At 51.4% G+C, this 15,526-nt stretch overlaps 1 protein-coding gene across 1 annotated transcript; it reads left to right on the forward strand.

The window, feature by feature from the left end:
* The first annotated feature begins 1,381 nt into the window (after window positions 1-1,381).
* Window positions 1,382-12,012, forward strand: CKAP4 (cytoskeleton associated protein 4). Its single transcript, XM_079773578.1, has 2 exons — window positions 1,382-2,038; window positions 9,541-12,012. The coding sequence occupies exons 1-2, from the start codon at window positions 1,583-1,585 to the stop codon at window positions 10,867-10,869; spliced, it is 1,785 nt and encodes a 594-aa protein (XP_079629704.1). The 5' UTR covers window positions 1,382-1,582; the 3' UTR covers window positions 10,870-12,012.
* Window positions 12,013-15,526: the final 3,514 nt, after the last annotated feature.

A 15,526-nucleotide genomic window follows, 5' to 3' on the forward strand; every position in this document is an offset into this window, starting at 1 on the left:
CAGGTTGGGGAGGAAAGCCGGGGCGTGGGGTTTGGCCCCCACCCCAGCAGCAACTGGCCCTAGAGTGGGAAGTTGCTTCACTTCCTTCCCATTCTGAGGTGAGTAGGCAGCACAGACGCTGGAAGAAGCAGGTGGCTGAATGTGACCTTGAGCCAGTCATTTGGGGTGGAGGCTCAGCCTCAAGTTTCCTTCCTGTAAAACGGGCAGAATAATCCCGACCTCCCAAGGCTTCTGTAGTTTTAAGAACACGTGTAAGTTGCTACGCACAGTCTTGGCATCGATATATTTGCTCCTGTCAAAGTAGGGGTCACAGCCCTATCCCCTCCCTGTTAGTTGTTAGTGCCCTGCTGCTGGTTTCCAGAGCCTGGCGCTAGTAGGGCTCTGGACAGACGGTGGGACCCCCTTTCCCCCGCCCCCCGCCCCCCCGAAAAAAACGCAGTTGATCGGGCTTCAGAAAAAAATAGTAAACGGCGTTGACAGTGGACTGACTGGGCTAAGGGGACACTCAATACGTGTGTGTGTTTCCAGGAACAGACTTCACACAGTCCGAGAATCTTCGCTAACTGTCCCACTCCCGCCTCCGGGTTGACTGGCTTTCAGGGACAGCTCTTCCAGCCTCCGCCTTCAAACCCGGGGAAAGAGACCGGGCCTGGCCCCGCGGCGGGCTTGGAGGATGGCATGTGGGGACCGGAGGCGGGGGGGAGGGGATGCCCCAACTCCCAGCGGGAAGGAATGGGGGGGGGGGTCTGTTCCCGCCCCCTTACTCCTACTCCCAGGGGCAGGGTTTCTGGGGCGCCCTCCTTCGTTTCCTCTCTCCGCACAGGTCGAGAAGGGAGGGGGGCGCGCCCTTGGCCCTCTGCACCGTGGCATCCCCAACTCTCCTCCCTCCGACCCGCCCGGCCTGGCCACCCCCACCTCGGCCGCCTATCCCCGAGGCCCCCGTGGCCCCCGCTCAGTCGCCAGCCTCAGCACCGGTCCACCCAGTCCTTGGCCCCCTCCCTCCCTTGGGCCACCTCGGCCGCCGGCCCCCGGCTCCGCAGACCCCGCCCGGCCGCCCTCCCACCTCTCCCCCATTTCAGCCGCCTGCCCCGGCCCCGTAGTCCCGTTCGGCCAGCCCGCACCCCTCGGCCCCCGTAGACCTCGATCGGGCACCGCCATCCCCCTCCCCACCCCCACCTCCGCCGTCCGAGACCCCGCTCCGCCCCCCACAGACCCGCGGGGGGGCCCCCCCGTGGCCCTCCCCTTTGGGGTCGTGGCGGCAGGGGAGGGGCCGCGCCGCCCGCGTGCGTGGCAGGCTCCCCCCACCCCCACCCCCTCTCCGGCTCCCGGCCTTCCTTCCCGGGAGGCGGGGTCGGCGCGCGCGGCGGAGGCAGGCCCCCTCCTCCCCCTCCTCCCTCCTCCCCGCCGGCCTCCTTCCTCGCCGCCCGCCGCCCGCCGCTCTCTCGGCCGCTCCGACGCCAGCCGCGCCGCGTGCCGCTCGCCCAGCCCCGGGGGAGCCGCGCAAGTTTCCCGGGCCGCGCGTCTCCCGCTCGCTCGCCTCGCAGCCCGCGGCCCCGCCGCCGCCGCCGCCGCCGCGCTCGCCATGCCCTCGGCCAAACAAAGGGGCTCCAAGGGCGGCCACGGCGCCGCGAGCCCCTCGGAGAAGGGCGCCCACCCGTCGGGCGGCGCGGATGACGTGGCGAAGAAGCCGCCGCCGGCGCCGCAGCAGCCGCCGCCGCCCGCGCCGCACCCGCAGCAGCACCCGCCGCAGCCGCCGCAGAGCCAGACGCACGGCAAGGGCCACCGCGGCGGCAAGTCCTCCTCCGCCGCCGCCGCCGCCGCCTCTGCCTCCGCCGCCTCGTCCTCGGCGTCCTGCTCGCGCAGGCTGGGCCGGGCGCTCAACTGGCTCTTCTACCTCGTCCTGGTGGCCGCGGCCGCCTTCTCGGGCTGGTGTGTCCACCACGTCCTGGAGGAGGTCCAGGAGGTCCGGAGCAGCCACCAGGACTTCTGCCGGCAGCGGGAGGAGCTCGGGCAGGGCTTGCAGGGCGTCGAGCAGAAGGTGGGTACCCCCCGGCCCCCGCCCCCCACAGCCGGACCCCTCGCCCTGCCCCAGACCCGTGGCCGGAGCCGGCCCCCCATCCGGCCTCCGGGCTCCCCGGGCTGGTCCCCTGACCCCCTTTGTTAATGGCTGCGGAGGAATGGGCCCCGAGGGATGGACCGCCGCCGCGAGGGTGGGCCCAGGCCTGTCACTGGACGGGAGCGGTGACCTGGAAGGAGGCAGGCGGGCCGGCGCGGGGGAGCCCGTTCTGTTTGGATTAGGAACCGCTGAATGGGCAGAGCTGTCTGGAGAGGAGGTTGGAAGGGAAGCCAGCGCATCCCTGGAAGCTTCTGGCAAGGCCGCAAGTACCTCGGCTCTCCCAGCGGGGGACATCTGAGCCAGTGTTTCATAGAGGAGGACCTGGGAGTCTTATTCATTTACGAAGTTCAAGGGAAATCTATCGTATCTTTGGGCCCCGTTGTCCTTGATTGGACCCATGTGCCCAGGTGGGCCTTTGAAGCAGCACACTCCAGCTGGGGAGGAGAGGAAAGGCCAAGTTCGTAGGTCATTATTATTGGTGAATAATGCCGCTCAGGTGGTGTTTAGAAGGCTTACTCACTTGTAATCTAATCCTCGCAGCAACCCTGGGAGGGAGGTGGGTCTGGCAGTTTTGACTGCATTTTTTCAGACCAGAACACTGAGGGTTAGAGAGATGAAGTGAATGGATCAAGACCCCCAGCTAGTGAGTGGCGGGCTGCATGAGAATGTCCAGTCCAGTGCCCACTTCAGGCTTCGCAGGGGCCTATTTCAGGTGTGCGGATGGACCCAGATTTTTTAACCCAGAGTTGCTTAGCTTCCATCCTTCTCTGTGTGTGTTTTCCCACACCAAGTGCAATAACCTCAAATCTCATTCCTCCGCCGACCTCCACCAATGTCATTGCTCAATGAAAGTTGGTTGCCTGATTGAAATAAAAAAATCCCGGCACCACTTAATGAGGCTGGAAACTGCTGCCTCCTTTTCCCAGCATGCTGCCTGGCCTGCCAAGTTCCTCTCCACTTTGGTGGAGTATGCAGGACTGGGAATTTCCCCCTAAGACCGGCAGAGCAACTGGAATGAGTCAGTCTGCTCAGTGCTGCAGGCCAGGGGAGGTGACTTTTTTTGAATCAAGTAGGCAGTGCTGCTTTGCCTCTCCTGAATCTTAAATCATTCTTAAAAAATAGAAATGCTGTTGGAGTGTAATCACTAGGCTCCCATTTTCGTCCTTATCATCCACGCACTTACTAATCAATCACAATATTTATTGAAGTCTGATAGTCATATGGCTTCACGTAGGCCCCGTGGAGGATATGAAGCGGAAAAGACACGAACCATTTGTGAAGCTGCACATAAAGTAGGTTTGTATCAGGGGAAACGGGGGAACTGTCCAGAAGAGAGAGGGTGTGGAGTTGGCCTAGGCCTGTATCCTGGTGGTCAGGGTAGGCTCAGTGGAGATCTAGTAACTGTTGAGAAACGGCATGAAGAACACACAGGCAGGGGACAATCTTGAGCGTGTTTGAGGGACAGCAGGTGGCTAATGGGAAGCTGTGAGAGGGGTGATTGAAATTGGGGCCCACATGGGGGAGGCCATGAATCTAGGTTGAAGAAATTGGGCTTTCTTCACTTCCTCCCTGTCCCTCTTATTCCCTCTTTTCTGGTTCCCACGCCTTCTCGGCACTGCTGTGTGGATTCCTTTCCTTTCTGGGGTGCAGTTTTCCCATCTACACATTGAGAGGAGGGTCCCATCTAGATTTTTAAGAATCCACCCATCTGTAAAGTATTGAAATAGTGATCACTATTTAGTGACCTTTCTTTATATACTAATTTAGTAGCACAATCAAGCTATTATTTAATGCATCGTATTTATTGTGCACTCATTTCTTTAACGACAACCCCCAAGGGGTAAGTACAATTGACCCTGAACAACATGAGTTTGAACTGCACAGGTCCACTTATATGTGGATTTTTTGATATATACATACAGTACTGTATGCTTTTCTTAATATTTTATATTCTCTAGCTTAACTTATTGTAAGAATACAATATATTATATATAGAATGCATGCAAAATATGTGTTAATCGACTATGTTAATGATAAAGCTTCTGGTCAACAGGCTATTAGTAGTTAGGTTTTGGGGAGTCAAAAGGTGTATGTGGATTTTCGACTGCAGGGGTGTTGGCACCACTGACTCCTACATTGCTCAAGGGTCAGCTGTACTGTGATCCCCCTTTGCAGATGAGAAAAGTGAGACACAAGTAACTTTGCATAGCTACACAGCTAGTAAATGGCAGGGCTAGGGTTCAAATCACAGTTGTCTCCCAGGCACTTTTAAAAAATATATATATATTTTTAATTGATTTCAGAGAGGAAGGGAGAGGGAGAGAGAGAGAAACATCAATGATGAGAGGGAATCATTGATCGGCTGCCTCCTGCACACCCCCTACTGGGGATTGAGCCCGAAACCCGGGCATGTGCCTTTGATTGGAATCAAACCCAGGACCTTTCAGTCCACAGGCCGGCGCTCTATCCACTGAGCCAAACCAGGTAGGGCTAGAACACGTTAAAAAAAAAATACATTTTTATTGAATTCAGAGAGGAAGGGAGAGGGAGAGATAGAAACATCAATGATGAGAGAGAATCATTGATCAGCTGCCTCCTGCACACCCCACACTGGGGATCAAGCCCTCAACCCAGGCATGTGCCCTGACCAGGAATAGAACCATGACCTCCTGGTTCATAGGTCGACACTCAACCACTGAGCCACGCTGGCTGGGTATCCCAGAACACTCTTAACCACTCATCTGTTCATTTTGTTACCTTTCTATGCCTTGCCTGGTACGCAGTAGTGCTCAATTTATGCTTACTCCGTTGACTTGTAACTCAGAACACGCCCAGAACAGTATTAGGATTTGCCACAGTGTGTGGTCCCTTCTGTGTGCAACTGGGTAGACAGTAAGTAAGTTATTTTGGATTGAGTAGTGGGTCCTCTGACAACCTAAGTTTGAAACCTTTTTATAACTCTATATGAGGCTTGGTTGGGGCTGAGGTTTGGATCTCAGCAGGGACATGTATGGACAGTGTTATTATTCATAATTAGTATTCACTATTATTATTCGTAGTATTATACCTACAGTGTTTTTCATAATTAGAATTCACATATTAACACCGGGCATTCTCTCAAGTGCTTCCCAGCCACCCTCGGAGGCATGTGTCATTTATTAGTTCACAGAGGGGCCAGCTGAGCCTAGAGCGGTTGTCACTGGTTCAGGGTTACACACAGACCCTGAGTGGTGGAGCTGAAGGTCCTGGGGTGCCCTGGCAGATCCAGGGTGGCCTCAAGTGGTTGAAGGAGTCAGCTTAGGCCTAGTGGGTGGAGGTGGTTTAATGAGACCACTTGTTATTTGTAGAAGAGTGAGTTCTCTGGTCGTATTTCTTTGTTTTCCCATTTTGACCAGGAGTCGGCTTCAGGGTTAGGCAGCACCTCCAGGCACTCGGTGCACTTGAACACACCTCTGCCCAAGCGTACTGCATAGAGGTTAAGAGCTCGGGCTCTGAAGTCCCACCTTCAGGGATTTTGATCCTCAGCTCTACCTCTTCTCTGGCTCCTCACTTGTAAAATGATCAATGGGAGCCACCAACTCATGAGATTATTATGAGGATGGAATGAGAAGTACTTTGTATACAGTAAGCACTCTACTGAATGACAGTCACCACTATCCCCCTTCCCCGGCTGTGAGCTCCTTGAGGGCAGGGATCCTGTCTTAGCTGTTACTTTATCTTTGACGTCTTGTCCAGTACCCATCACTTAGTGGCACTCTGCATATATTGGGGGAACAGATGCATTCTTTGCATATCTATATATACAAAGGCTAATATGCCAAGTGTCTGTCTGGGTAATGATGTCACGTAGCAACACCTGGCTTCCTCTCCCTAGTGATGACTAGCCTCCTTGCAGTTTCTTCAGCCCAGGAACACGACTTGCTTTATAGCCAGGTGGAAACATATCACACTTTAACCAAATGTCTGTGAAGCGTTTTCCCATGCCTCATCTCATTTGATCCTCACAGAAGTCCTGGAGTAGGTAGATAGGAGACTCAGTGGAATCCTATTTTCTTTTCATTAACCGAAAAATGGAGATTTAGAACATTTAGAAACTTGACCCAACTGAAAAGAAGTAAGAAATGGTGGACCTTGAAAATGACTTCTGGTTTTCTCACTGTGCAGAATATAGTCAAACACTGCTGCAGGTAAATATTTTACCCTTTGTTCTCCCTGCGTGATCTACAATAATAATCTGCTTCGTGTTGATATTTACTGCTGTATTGCTGACAATTACCTGAAAGAGAAGTTGGGGTGCTTCACTGGGCTGGAAAAAGTTTAGCTACATCAGAAAGCAGGTCTAATTAAGCAAGTTTATTTTATATCTATAAAAGGCTAAGTTGCATGCGCAATACATATAAAACTCTCGCTGGTGCCAATTGCACACATGTTGTTTCCATCTGTCATTGTCGATTGTGAATTTGGTTGACACTTCTATTATAGAGAAAGGGCAAATAGTGATATTAAAATATTTCTTCTAATTAATTTCCTTTCAATGTGCACAAATTCGTGCACTGGGCCACTAGTTAATTATAATAAGGGTTTTTGCATGTAAAAATGAACAACCAACAACATCAGTACCCCGTGGGGGGGGGGGGGCACACTTTCTATGTTCTTTCCATAATGTTGAGGGTTGGTTTGTTTGGTTTCATTCATAATTTCGGATCTAGTCCCCTTCCCAGCCATCTGTAAAGAGCCAGCCCAGAGTGACATTCAGGGATCGGAGAGGAAATGGACCAGCTTGGTCCTCATTAGATTTTGCTCTGTGAATTCATTTATTCTTTGATTCATTCAGAAAACATTGGCGAACACGTGCATGTTGCAGGTGCTGCTCTCACACCTCTATTCTGAGTGCTATGCTTAGAACAGGCAAGTACTGTGATTACATAACCTAGTTTTAGAGGTGAGTTCTCTCCACTGTCCTTAATGATTCAGGTTATATTTGGTTGGGCAGGAAAATTGTCTAATATCCTAGAGTCCCTGAGAACCTTAGTCTAATTTATCTTAAAATCACAGACTGGTAGAAGCCAGAAGGGACTTGAGAAACCTGTTTGTTAATAGACAAGGAGCTTGGGACTTGGGAAGCGAGTGTGACTTATTTGTGCCCACAGCGCTTGTTATTGGTGGGGCTGGAACTAGAGCCCAGGTTCCCATTCCTGTAGTGTTTTCCCTTTGGCATTGGGCTAAGGATGGTCTAGGAATCTCCAGGCTTCTGAGCTACTTCAAAAGAAAGTTTAAACAATAATGAAGATGCCATTTACCAATTGTTGGTCATTCACTATGTGTTAGGCACAATTGAAGCACTTTACATAGGTTAACTCACAAAACAAGCCTGAATCGGGTACTATTTTTGTTTCCATGCTGCAGCTGAGGAAACAGGTCACGCACAGATCCTGAGTGGTGGAGCGGAAGGTCCTGGGGTGCCCTGACCCCAGGTTCAGTTACTTGCCCACAAGCACACAGGAAGTGTCCAAGCTGGGCTATGAACGTAGGCAGTCTGGTTCTGGAGCCCACACTATTTTATTTTTTAACCTCTTATCACGGGAATGTTGAAGCATAAACAGAGACCAATATAATGAATCCCAGTTTCAGTAATTATCATTTTTTTCTATTGTTTCATTCCATTGCCACCCCTTCTCCCCTCAGTTTGATGCTGAAGCACTCTGCTCCACTGCGCTGTTGGGTGCCCGCCTGGTTTCTGTTGGCTCCCAGTGTTGGAAAATGGCCCCGGTCTTCTGAGTGGTCTCAGCCTGGGCAGAGAAGCTGGTCTGCCCTGACCCAGAAGATTCAGCGGCACAAGTGGGTGCAGGGCTTCAGAAAATGTTGCCAGTTGGTTCTAGGCCCTCTGAAGGGCCCGTGTGGCCCTGACAGACCTGTGGATAGTGAACTAGGAACTAATTACAAAATTAATCCCTGACTGACACACCCCAAGTATTTTTAGGATTTATTTCTAACAGATAAGAGTTTCTTCTCTTTTTTTTCCTTGTTTCTTTCGACAAAACACAGTCTATTATACCTAACGAAGTTAACAGATATTCTTTATTATCTTCTGATACCCAGTTCATAATGAGATTTCCCCAATTCTCTAAAAAATGTCTCTCTTACAGTTGGTTTGTTTGAATCAGGATCCATTTATGTCTGCACATTACATTTGATTGATAAGCCTTACATTTCTTTTAACCTGCAATAGTCTCCTGTCTTTCTCCCTTTTAAAATGCCATTTAAAATGCCACTTACTTGTTGAAGATCCTGGTTATTTGTCCTGTGGAATTTTCCACTTTGTGGATTTGGCTGATTGCTTCCTCCTGGCATATTTCTCACTAGTATGTATTTTTGTGAATTGGTGATTAACCAATTCACAAAAAGTTAGAGACTTGATAGATTCAGGCTCTTTTTCCTGTTGTATGTGTGTAAGAAAGCATTCTATGTGGCCCCGTGTACCACATTCGGATAAAGCCCGGGCCATTAATCATCATCTGTCAGCCTCTCAGTACATTAAACCAGCTCCCTGGGGTAGTTCCGAGGTCAGACCTTGTTTAGGGTAGAATTTATTTAAAATGAATGTGTAATGGCAAACTCCCGGGATCATAATGTGTTCACTAAGCCAGAGAATGCTAAAGGATCATCTGGTCCACCGCTCACATTTTGCAGGTAAGGACGATGACTTGTGCAGGGCCACACAGCTAAAAGTGGTGACAGAGACCCGGGCCTTGTCTCTTGCCTCCCAGCCCAGTGTCTCCCACGTGCCTCAGCTATTTTTCTATGAAAAGTTGTGAGACTCTTTCTCTTGCAAAAGCTAGAAACTTGGCTCAAAGAGCAGTGGGTGGGGAGAGATTCCTTCAGGTATAGCTGCATCCGGGAATTCAGATTGTATCTTCAGACCTTGATCTTGTTATCGTGTTTCTCACTTCTGCTTCCCTCTATGCTGGCTTGATTCTTAGACCCGCATTCTTCCTGTGCTAGTCTGCGTAGCTCAGCTCCGGGCTCCCTCATTCTGCAGCTAGCAGTCTCCAGGAGAAAGTGGCTTTCTTTCTGAGTAGGTTTAAAGGAAGTTCTGGAATTGACTTGTTGGCCTGCTTTAGGCCATATGCCCATCCCTGGGCTAATCACTGTGGCTCCATTTTGAGGGAGGGGGGGGTGGATGGAGAATGCTGATTGGCTAAGCCTGTGTTATAAACCATCCCTGGAACACTTGGGGGGGGACCCTTAGGTTGGTCCCCCAAACCACATAGATTGTATGTGGAAGGATGGTTCTCCAAAGGAAAATTGGGGTGTCATTCTAGAAGAGGTGGGACTTGGAAGCTGGGCAGACAAAAAGAAATAAGTTGTGTCGCCTAACACTCATCAGCTCTTCTTAGCAATTAACATCTGGACTTTGGTTACAGGTGCAGTCTCTGCAAGCCACGTTGGGGACTTTTGAGTCCTTCTTGAGAACCTTCCAACATAAGCAAGAGCTCGCGGAGAAAGTCATGAAGCAAGGGGAGAGCGAGATCAACCGGATCAGCGAAGTTCTGCAGAAGCTCCAGAACGAGATTCTCAAGGACCTCTCGGACGGCATCCACGTGGTGAAGGATGCCCGGGAGCGGGACTTCACGTCCCTCGAGAACACGGTGGAGGAGAGGCTGACAGAGCTCACCAAGTCCATCAACGACAACATCGCCATCTTCACTGAGGTCCAGAAGAGGAGCCAGAAGGAGATCAACGACGTGAAGGCGAAGGTTGCCTCTCTGGAACACTCGGAGGGGGACAAGCAGGAGTTAAAAGCCTTGAAGGAAGTCGTGAAGGACATACAGACCTCTCTGAAGTCCAAAGAAAAGGACCTGGAGGCCCTGAGAAGCACCCTTCAGACCATGGAGTCGGATGTCTACACCGAGGTCAAAGAGCTGGTGAGCCTCAAACAGGAGCAGCAGAAGTTCAAGGAGGCGGCCGATTCGGAGCACCTGACGTTGCAGGCCCTCACGGAGAAGGTCCTCCGGTCGGAGGAGGCCACCTCCCGCCTCCCCGAGGAGGTCAGGAGACTCGCGGAGGAGCTGCGCCAGCTGAAGGCCCAGTCCCTGGAGCCGGAAGAAGATGGGGTTTTCAAACACTCCGATGCCCTGGACGCGCTCCAGAGGAAGAGTCAGGGCTTGGACGCCCGGCTGCAGACCGTGGAAGACGGAGTCCAGGCCGTGCAGATGGCCTCGGCGCGGCAGAGCGAGAGCCTGGAGTCCCTGCTGGCCAAGAGCGAGGAGTGCGAGCAGCGCCTGGCCGCCCTGCAGCAGCGCCTGGCCGGCCTGGACTCCTCGGAGGAGGCGGACAAGGGCGGCCTGGCCAGCACCGTGAGGAGCCTGGGGGAGGCCCAGCTCTCGCTCTACAGCGACGTGGAGGAGCTGAAGAGAAGCGTGGGCGAGCTCCCCAGCACCGTGGACACGCTCCAGAAGGTTCAGGAGCAAGTCCACACGCTGCTGGGCCAGGACCAGGCCCCGGCGGCCCGCTTGCCGCCAGAGGACTTCCTGGACAGACTGTCTTCTCTGGACCACCTCAAGTCCTCCGTCAGCCAAGTGGAGTCGGACTTGAAGATGCTCAGGACTGCCGTGGACAGCTTGGTGGCCTACTCAGTGAAAATCGAAACCAACGAGAACAACCTGGAATCAGCCAAGGGTCTGCTCGATGACCTGAGGAATGACCTGGACAGGTTGTTTGTGCAAGTCGAAAAAATTCATGAAAAAGTCTAAATGGATTGTGTTTGCAGGGTGCGGTTGAAAGTCCCAATTTCTCATGACCAAAAAAAAAAAAAGAAAAAAAAAGTGTTATTTTCTCCCGTGCGCCCCTCCCCCTCACGTTCTTGTCCCTTCTTAAAGAGCAGGGGACACCACTTGGAACACCACAGCATTTTTGTATTTCTGTGCCCGGTTAATTTATTTACAGTCCTTCCCACACACCACTGGTTTCTCAAGCGTTCCGCTTCTGCTTGGTTTCCTGAAGGCCCAGCGGCCGGCAGGCGGAGGTGCCGGGCAGCAGGGATGTCTCTGGTGTCAGAGAACGGGGATGGTTGTCCTGAGGATTAACAGAAGCAGATTAACGCTAACCTCAAAAAAGCCTGCCTGGCTGGCAGATTGAAAGTGAAAAAAGTGGGGGAAGGGGCATTTTTCTCTCTGATTGTCTTTAAGGAAAATTCATTTTACCTTTTTTTTTATACTTCTGGAAGAAGTAAGTGTTCGGGAGATGTCACTCACTTTTTGTCTTCCACTTTAAACTGGTTAAAATTCATAAATGTCAGCTCCGAATCGGGAGGGGGAGAGCCCCTCGTTTTTCAGCCGACAAGCAGCAGGTGCGGACTGTGGCTTCCCGTGGTGAGGGTGTCTTTTTCCTCTCCCTTTCCTCTCCCGGGTCCTCTCCTGATCTCAAAGGTAACTATGCAAAGAATCCAGACGGTTCTGAATGTGAAGGCACTACACCCCACAGAGTCCCCTGTGGCCGACCTGTGCCACCTCTTGGTAGGGTGCCCCCCAAAATGCATAGGTTTATAATCCCTGCAAGGGGAGTCCTTGGATTCTTTCAGGAAACGTGTGAGGGGGGCTGTCCACAAAGGCCTGGGCTGTCTCCCTGGGGAGTGGAGGCCGCGTCTTTTTATTTCTCCCCGGTGTCCGGGAGGGGTCTGCTGGCCCCTCCTCAGTGAGGAGTGTGCATTTTCTGTAGTTGTGTGCTGTTTCCCTCCCCTTCGGGCTGTACTGCTCTTTAATGGCTGTCTTGCCTTTCAAAAAAGAGGAAAAAAGCAAAGAAAACGATAAAAAAAGGTTTGTTTAGTTTACTGTGAAATGGACTGTATGGCTTATTTACAGTATTTTTAATTCTTAATAAACACTTGAGCTTTGTTACTTTCCCAGAGTGGTTGCTTTCAAAGAATTTAGTAATTATGATGTCTTTCACTAATGTGCAGCATTGAGGATTAGAAAGGTAAGTTTTCAGTTTTCAGACTCTTTTTTTCAATTCTGAAACCAGGATGGCCTCACTCTTAGGCCTGGAACTTTCGATTGACATGGCTCTTGTTAGCTATTTGAATCTTCTGGAAGCTTTAAAAATGCCCGGGCCTGCCCTCAGGGGTTTGGGATGAAGGGGGTGTAAAGAGGGCTGGCAGTAGGATTTTAAAGGCACGCCGGCCGATTCTAATGTGCAGCCAGGTGTGAGAACCAGGGTCTCAGACCATCTGGCAACCTTCGACCCCAGTACAAACCTGGGCATGCTGCCTTTACTTCCCAGGTTGCCTCTACCTCCTAGCTAAGACAGGGGTTTATGAGTACCTGTGTGCCAGCATTGTGCTAAGTACTCCATAGGTCTCTGTTCCTGCTAATATTTCTTGGAGGTGGGCATTATCATTTTCCATTTAACAGGGCATCAGGCCGAGAAGCAACATGCAAGATCATTAGCTAGGAAATGGCAGGGTCAAGATTTGAACCCAGTCCCTCAAAACCATGACAGCATCCTTCACCTAACAACACCAGTGCAGGGCCACACTGACCTGTGAGCACCTGCTGTCATGGCTCAGAGCCTGAAGCAGCAGGAGCTCCTCTCCCCTCCCCGCCCCCCAACCCCTTACCCAAGGGAGCAGAGGTGGGCCAGGACCTGAGTGCATATGTAGCTTCATGCCTTCATCTCTGAGCTTCCCTCCGTCAATCATTCTAGGTGCCAGAGGCATCATCTCTAAGGCCTCACGCCTCTGAGCATGATGTTCCCAAAGCAGTTTGCCAATCAGGACTGGCCCTTTATAGGTGTTAGAAGTCATTTGCATTCTTATTTTAAAGTCTGAGAGTTGATAAGTATATGCTATAACAACTAGTTTTGCCCTCATTTGGGGAGGGGTTGAGCAACATAAACTATGCTCCCGAGAAAGTTAAATTGAGTTCTTTCTCAGGTTGGTTGGTTGCATCAGGCACATTTCTTGCTCTTCCATCATGTCTGTAGTCTATAATCCTAGACTTTAGTAGTTTAATAGATCGCTATTTAATATAGTAGAAAATATCTACAAGGGTCAGAGAAATGAACATTCAAGTGATGAAAATAAAAGGAATGCATTATGAATTTACATATTCCTGATGGTAGGGCAATTGGAGCTCCATCTTACCCCAAATAATAATCACAATTCAGTCTCATTCATGTATCTGCTCATTCAACAAACATTTATTGAGCCCATAGCCAGATGCTTGCTAAGCATCGATGAATGCAAGATGTGTGTGACAGGCTCCTTGTCCTCCAAGGGCCTACATTCCAGTGGGGATGACGGTAGTTGTCATACGGAATTTACAGGTGCCATAGCCAGGTGCAGTAGGGTACAGAGGAGGGAGTGGCCAGTTCTGCCAGGGCTGGGCTGGGGATGGTTAGAACAGGTTGCAAAGGGCTGAGGGATGTCTCTTGGAATGCCTCCATGAGTGAGGGGAACCTTCAGGAAACACGGTTGCCCTGCTGTGTGTGTGTGTGTGTGTGTGTGTGTGTGTGTGTGTGTGTGTGTGTGAATCCTCACCCGACGATATTTTTCCATTGATTTTTAGAGAGAGGGAAAGAGAAATATTGATGTGAGAGAAACACATCGATTGGTTGCCTCCTACATGAGCCCTGACCAGGGCCTGGCCAGGGAAGAGCCTGCAACCGAGGTATGTGCCCTTGACTGGAATCAAACCTGGGACCCTTCAGTCCGCAGACTGACACTCTATCCACTGAGCCAAACTGGCTAGAGCTGCCCTGCTTTTTGAACAGGGAATGTGCACAAACTATTGAAGATGTTGATTAAATTGCAGGTGATCCAGCACCAGCATCAGAGGCTGCAGTGAAATTTCCCAGGTGAGATTACCAGCACACTTGTGAGAAGACAGCTCTACCACTGCCCCTGTCAGAATGGAGATGATGGTGAGGAGGAGGAGGAGGATGGTGGTGATGATACCTCACAGGGTGGTTGTGAGGTTTGAATGAGGTCATGGGTGGAGATGGTTTAGCTTAGCACAACATCGGGCATGGAGTTAAGAGCTCCAGGCTCGTCCATGTGCAGCCATACCAGAAGTAACCATATTTCAATCTAATGTGCTGCTTGGTAAAGAGCTGTAACCCTGAGCCACCTGAGTGCCTCCCTCGGGACCTCTAGACCTCCTCTCAGCCCAGCAACTGACAGGTTAACACCCAGGCACAGCGAGGGCCTCCAGGACCCTGTGCAGCACCATGGCCAGCATTAATTCTAATGCATGGGCACCCATGCTTTACCAGTGGTTAAATACTTGCAATTACCCAATGTCTTCCTCAAAGCATGCCTCTGAGATACGGATCTGTTTTTCTAGTAACATCTGGCCACACACCTCACCAGACCTCTCACAGGGTTCCAAACTAAAGGCAGCATTCCCCTCCCCCACCCAGAGTAAGGGAAACCACTGCCCCCTTCACTCCTTGAGCCAGAAGCTCAGGAGTCACCCCTCTCTCTGCCTGTCCGTTTTCCTGCCTCTCCACACTCCCCTCGCCCTCCCCTCCCCGCCCCCCCCGCCCGCCGGGGGAGGCCCTGACACAGCCACCCCATCCCGCATCTCAGAGCATTCTCTCCATCGACATGGCCCAGCTGGGAGGAGACCAGCAATAAATATGATCTAAACGTACAAATTACAGTATATGTCTTGAGGTGCAGGCACATTCCCTTGTCTCTACCTTGTCTGCCATTCAGAGAGTGGTCTTTCTCAAAGGAGACCTGCCTGTGTCACCCATTAAATCCTTCAGTGTCCCCCTTTGGCTTCAGGGGAAAACCCCAGCTCCACGGTGGGCTGAGAAGGGACTTGCCGACTGCTCTCTCCCTGCCACCCAGCTTCATCTTCGTGGACTCTGCTCATAACTGCACGGACCCACTGAACCATCCCTCACGCACCTCCTGCTCCACCACCAGGCGCCTTTGCACATTCTTCCTCCTCCCACTCCAAGTGCTCCGTGTTCCCGTCCTGGAACCACAGGCTGGATGGGCACTCTTCCTGGGCTGCTGGCTTCCCACTGGGTGGTGCACTGCATGGGTGATAGGGCTGTGTCTCTTATCTCTCTATCCACAGAGATCACACCGTGCTTGACCTACATCGGTAACGAGAGAAAGAACTAATGCTTATTGAGCACTTACTATGTGCCAACCACTGTTCCAAGGGTTTTGCAAGGATTAACTCATTCAAAATGGCACAACAGTGAAGATACTATTATTATTTCCATTTTACAGGTGGAGGAAATGAGGCACAGAGAGGTTAAATAGCTCATGCCGAGTACTTACCAGGCACAGATAAGGCTGTGGTAGAGCCACAATTAGAACCCAGTTTTCTAAGTTAAAAACCTGTGGTCGGAATGACTCTAGAACTGGCTTCTTTTCTTCACTTAAAATTACCT

This window comes from Cnephaeus nilssonii, assembly GCF_951640355.1.
Source record: "Cnephaeus nilssonii genome assembly, chromosome: 6".
Taxonomy (NCBI): domain Eukaryota; kingdom Metazoa; phylum Chordata; class Mammalia; order Chiroptera; family Vespertilionidae; genus Cnephaeus; species Cnephaeus nilssonii.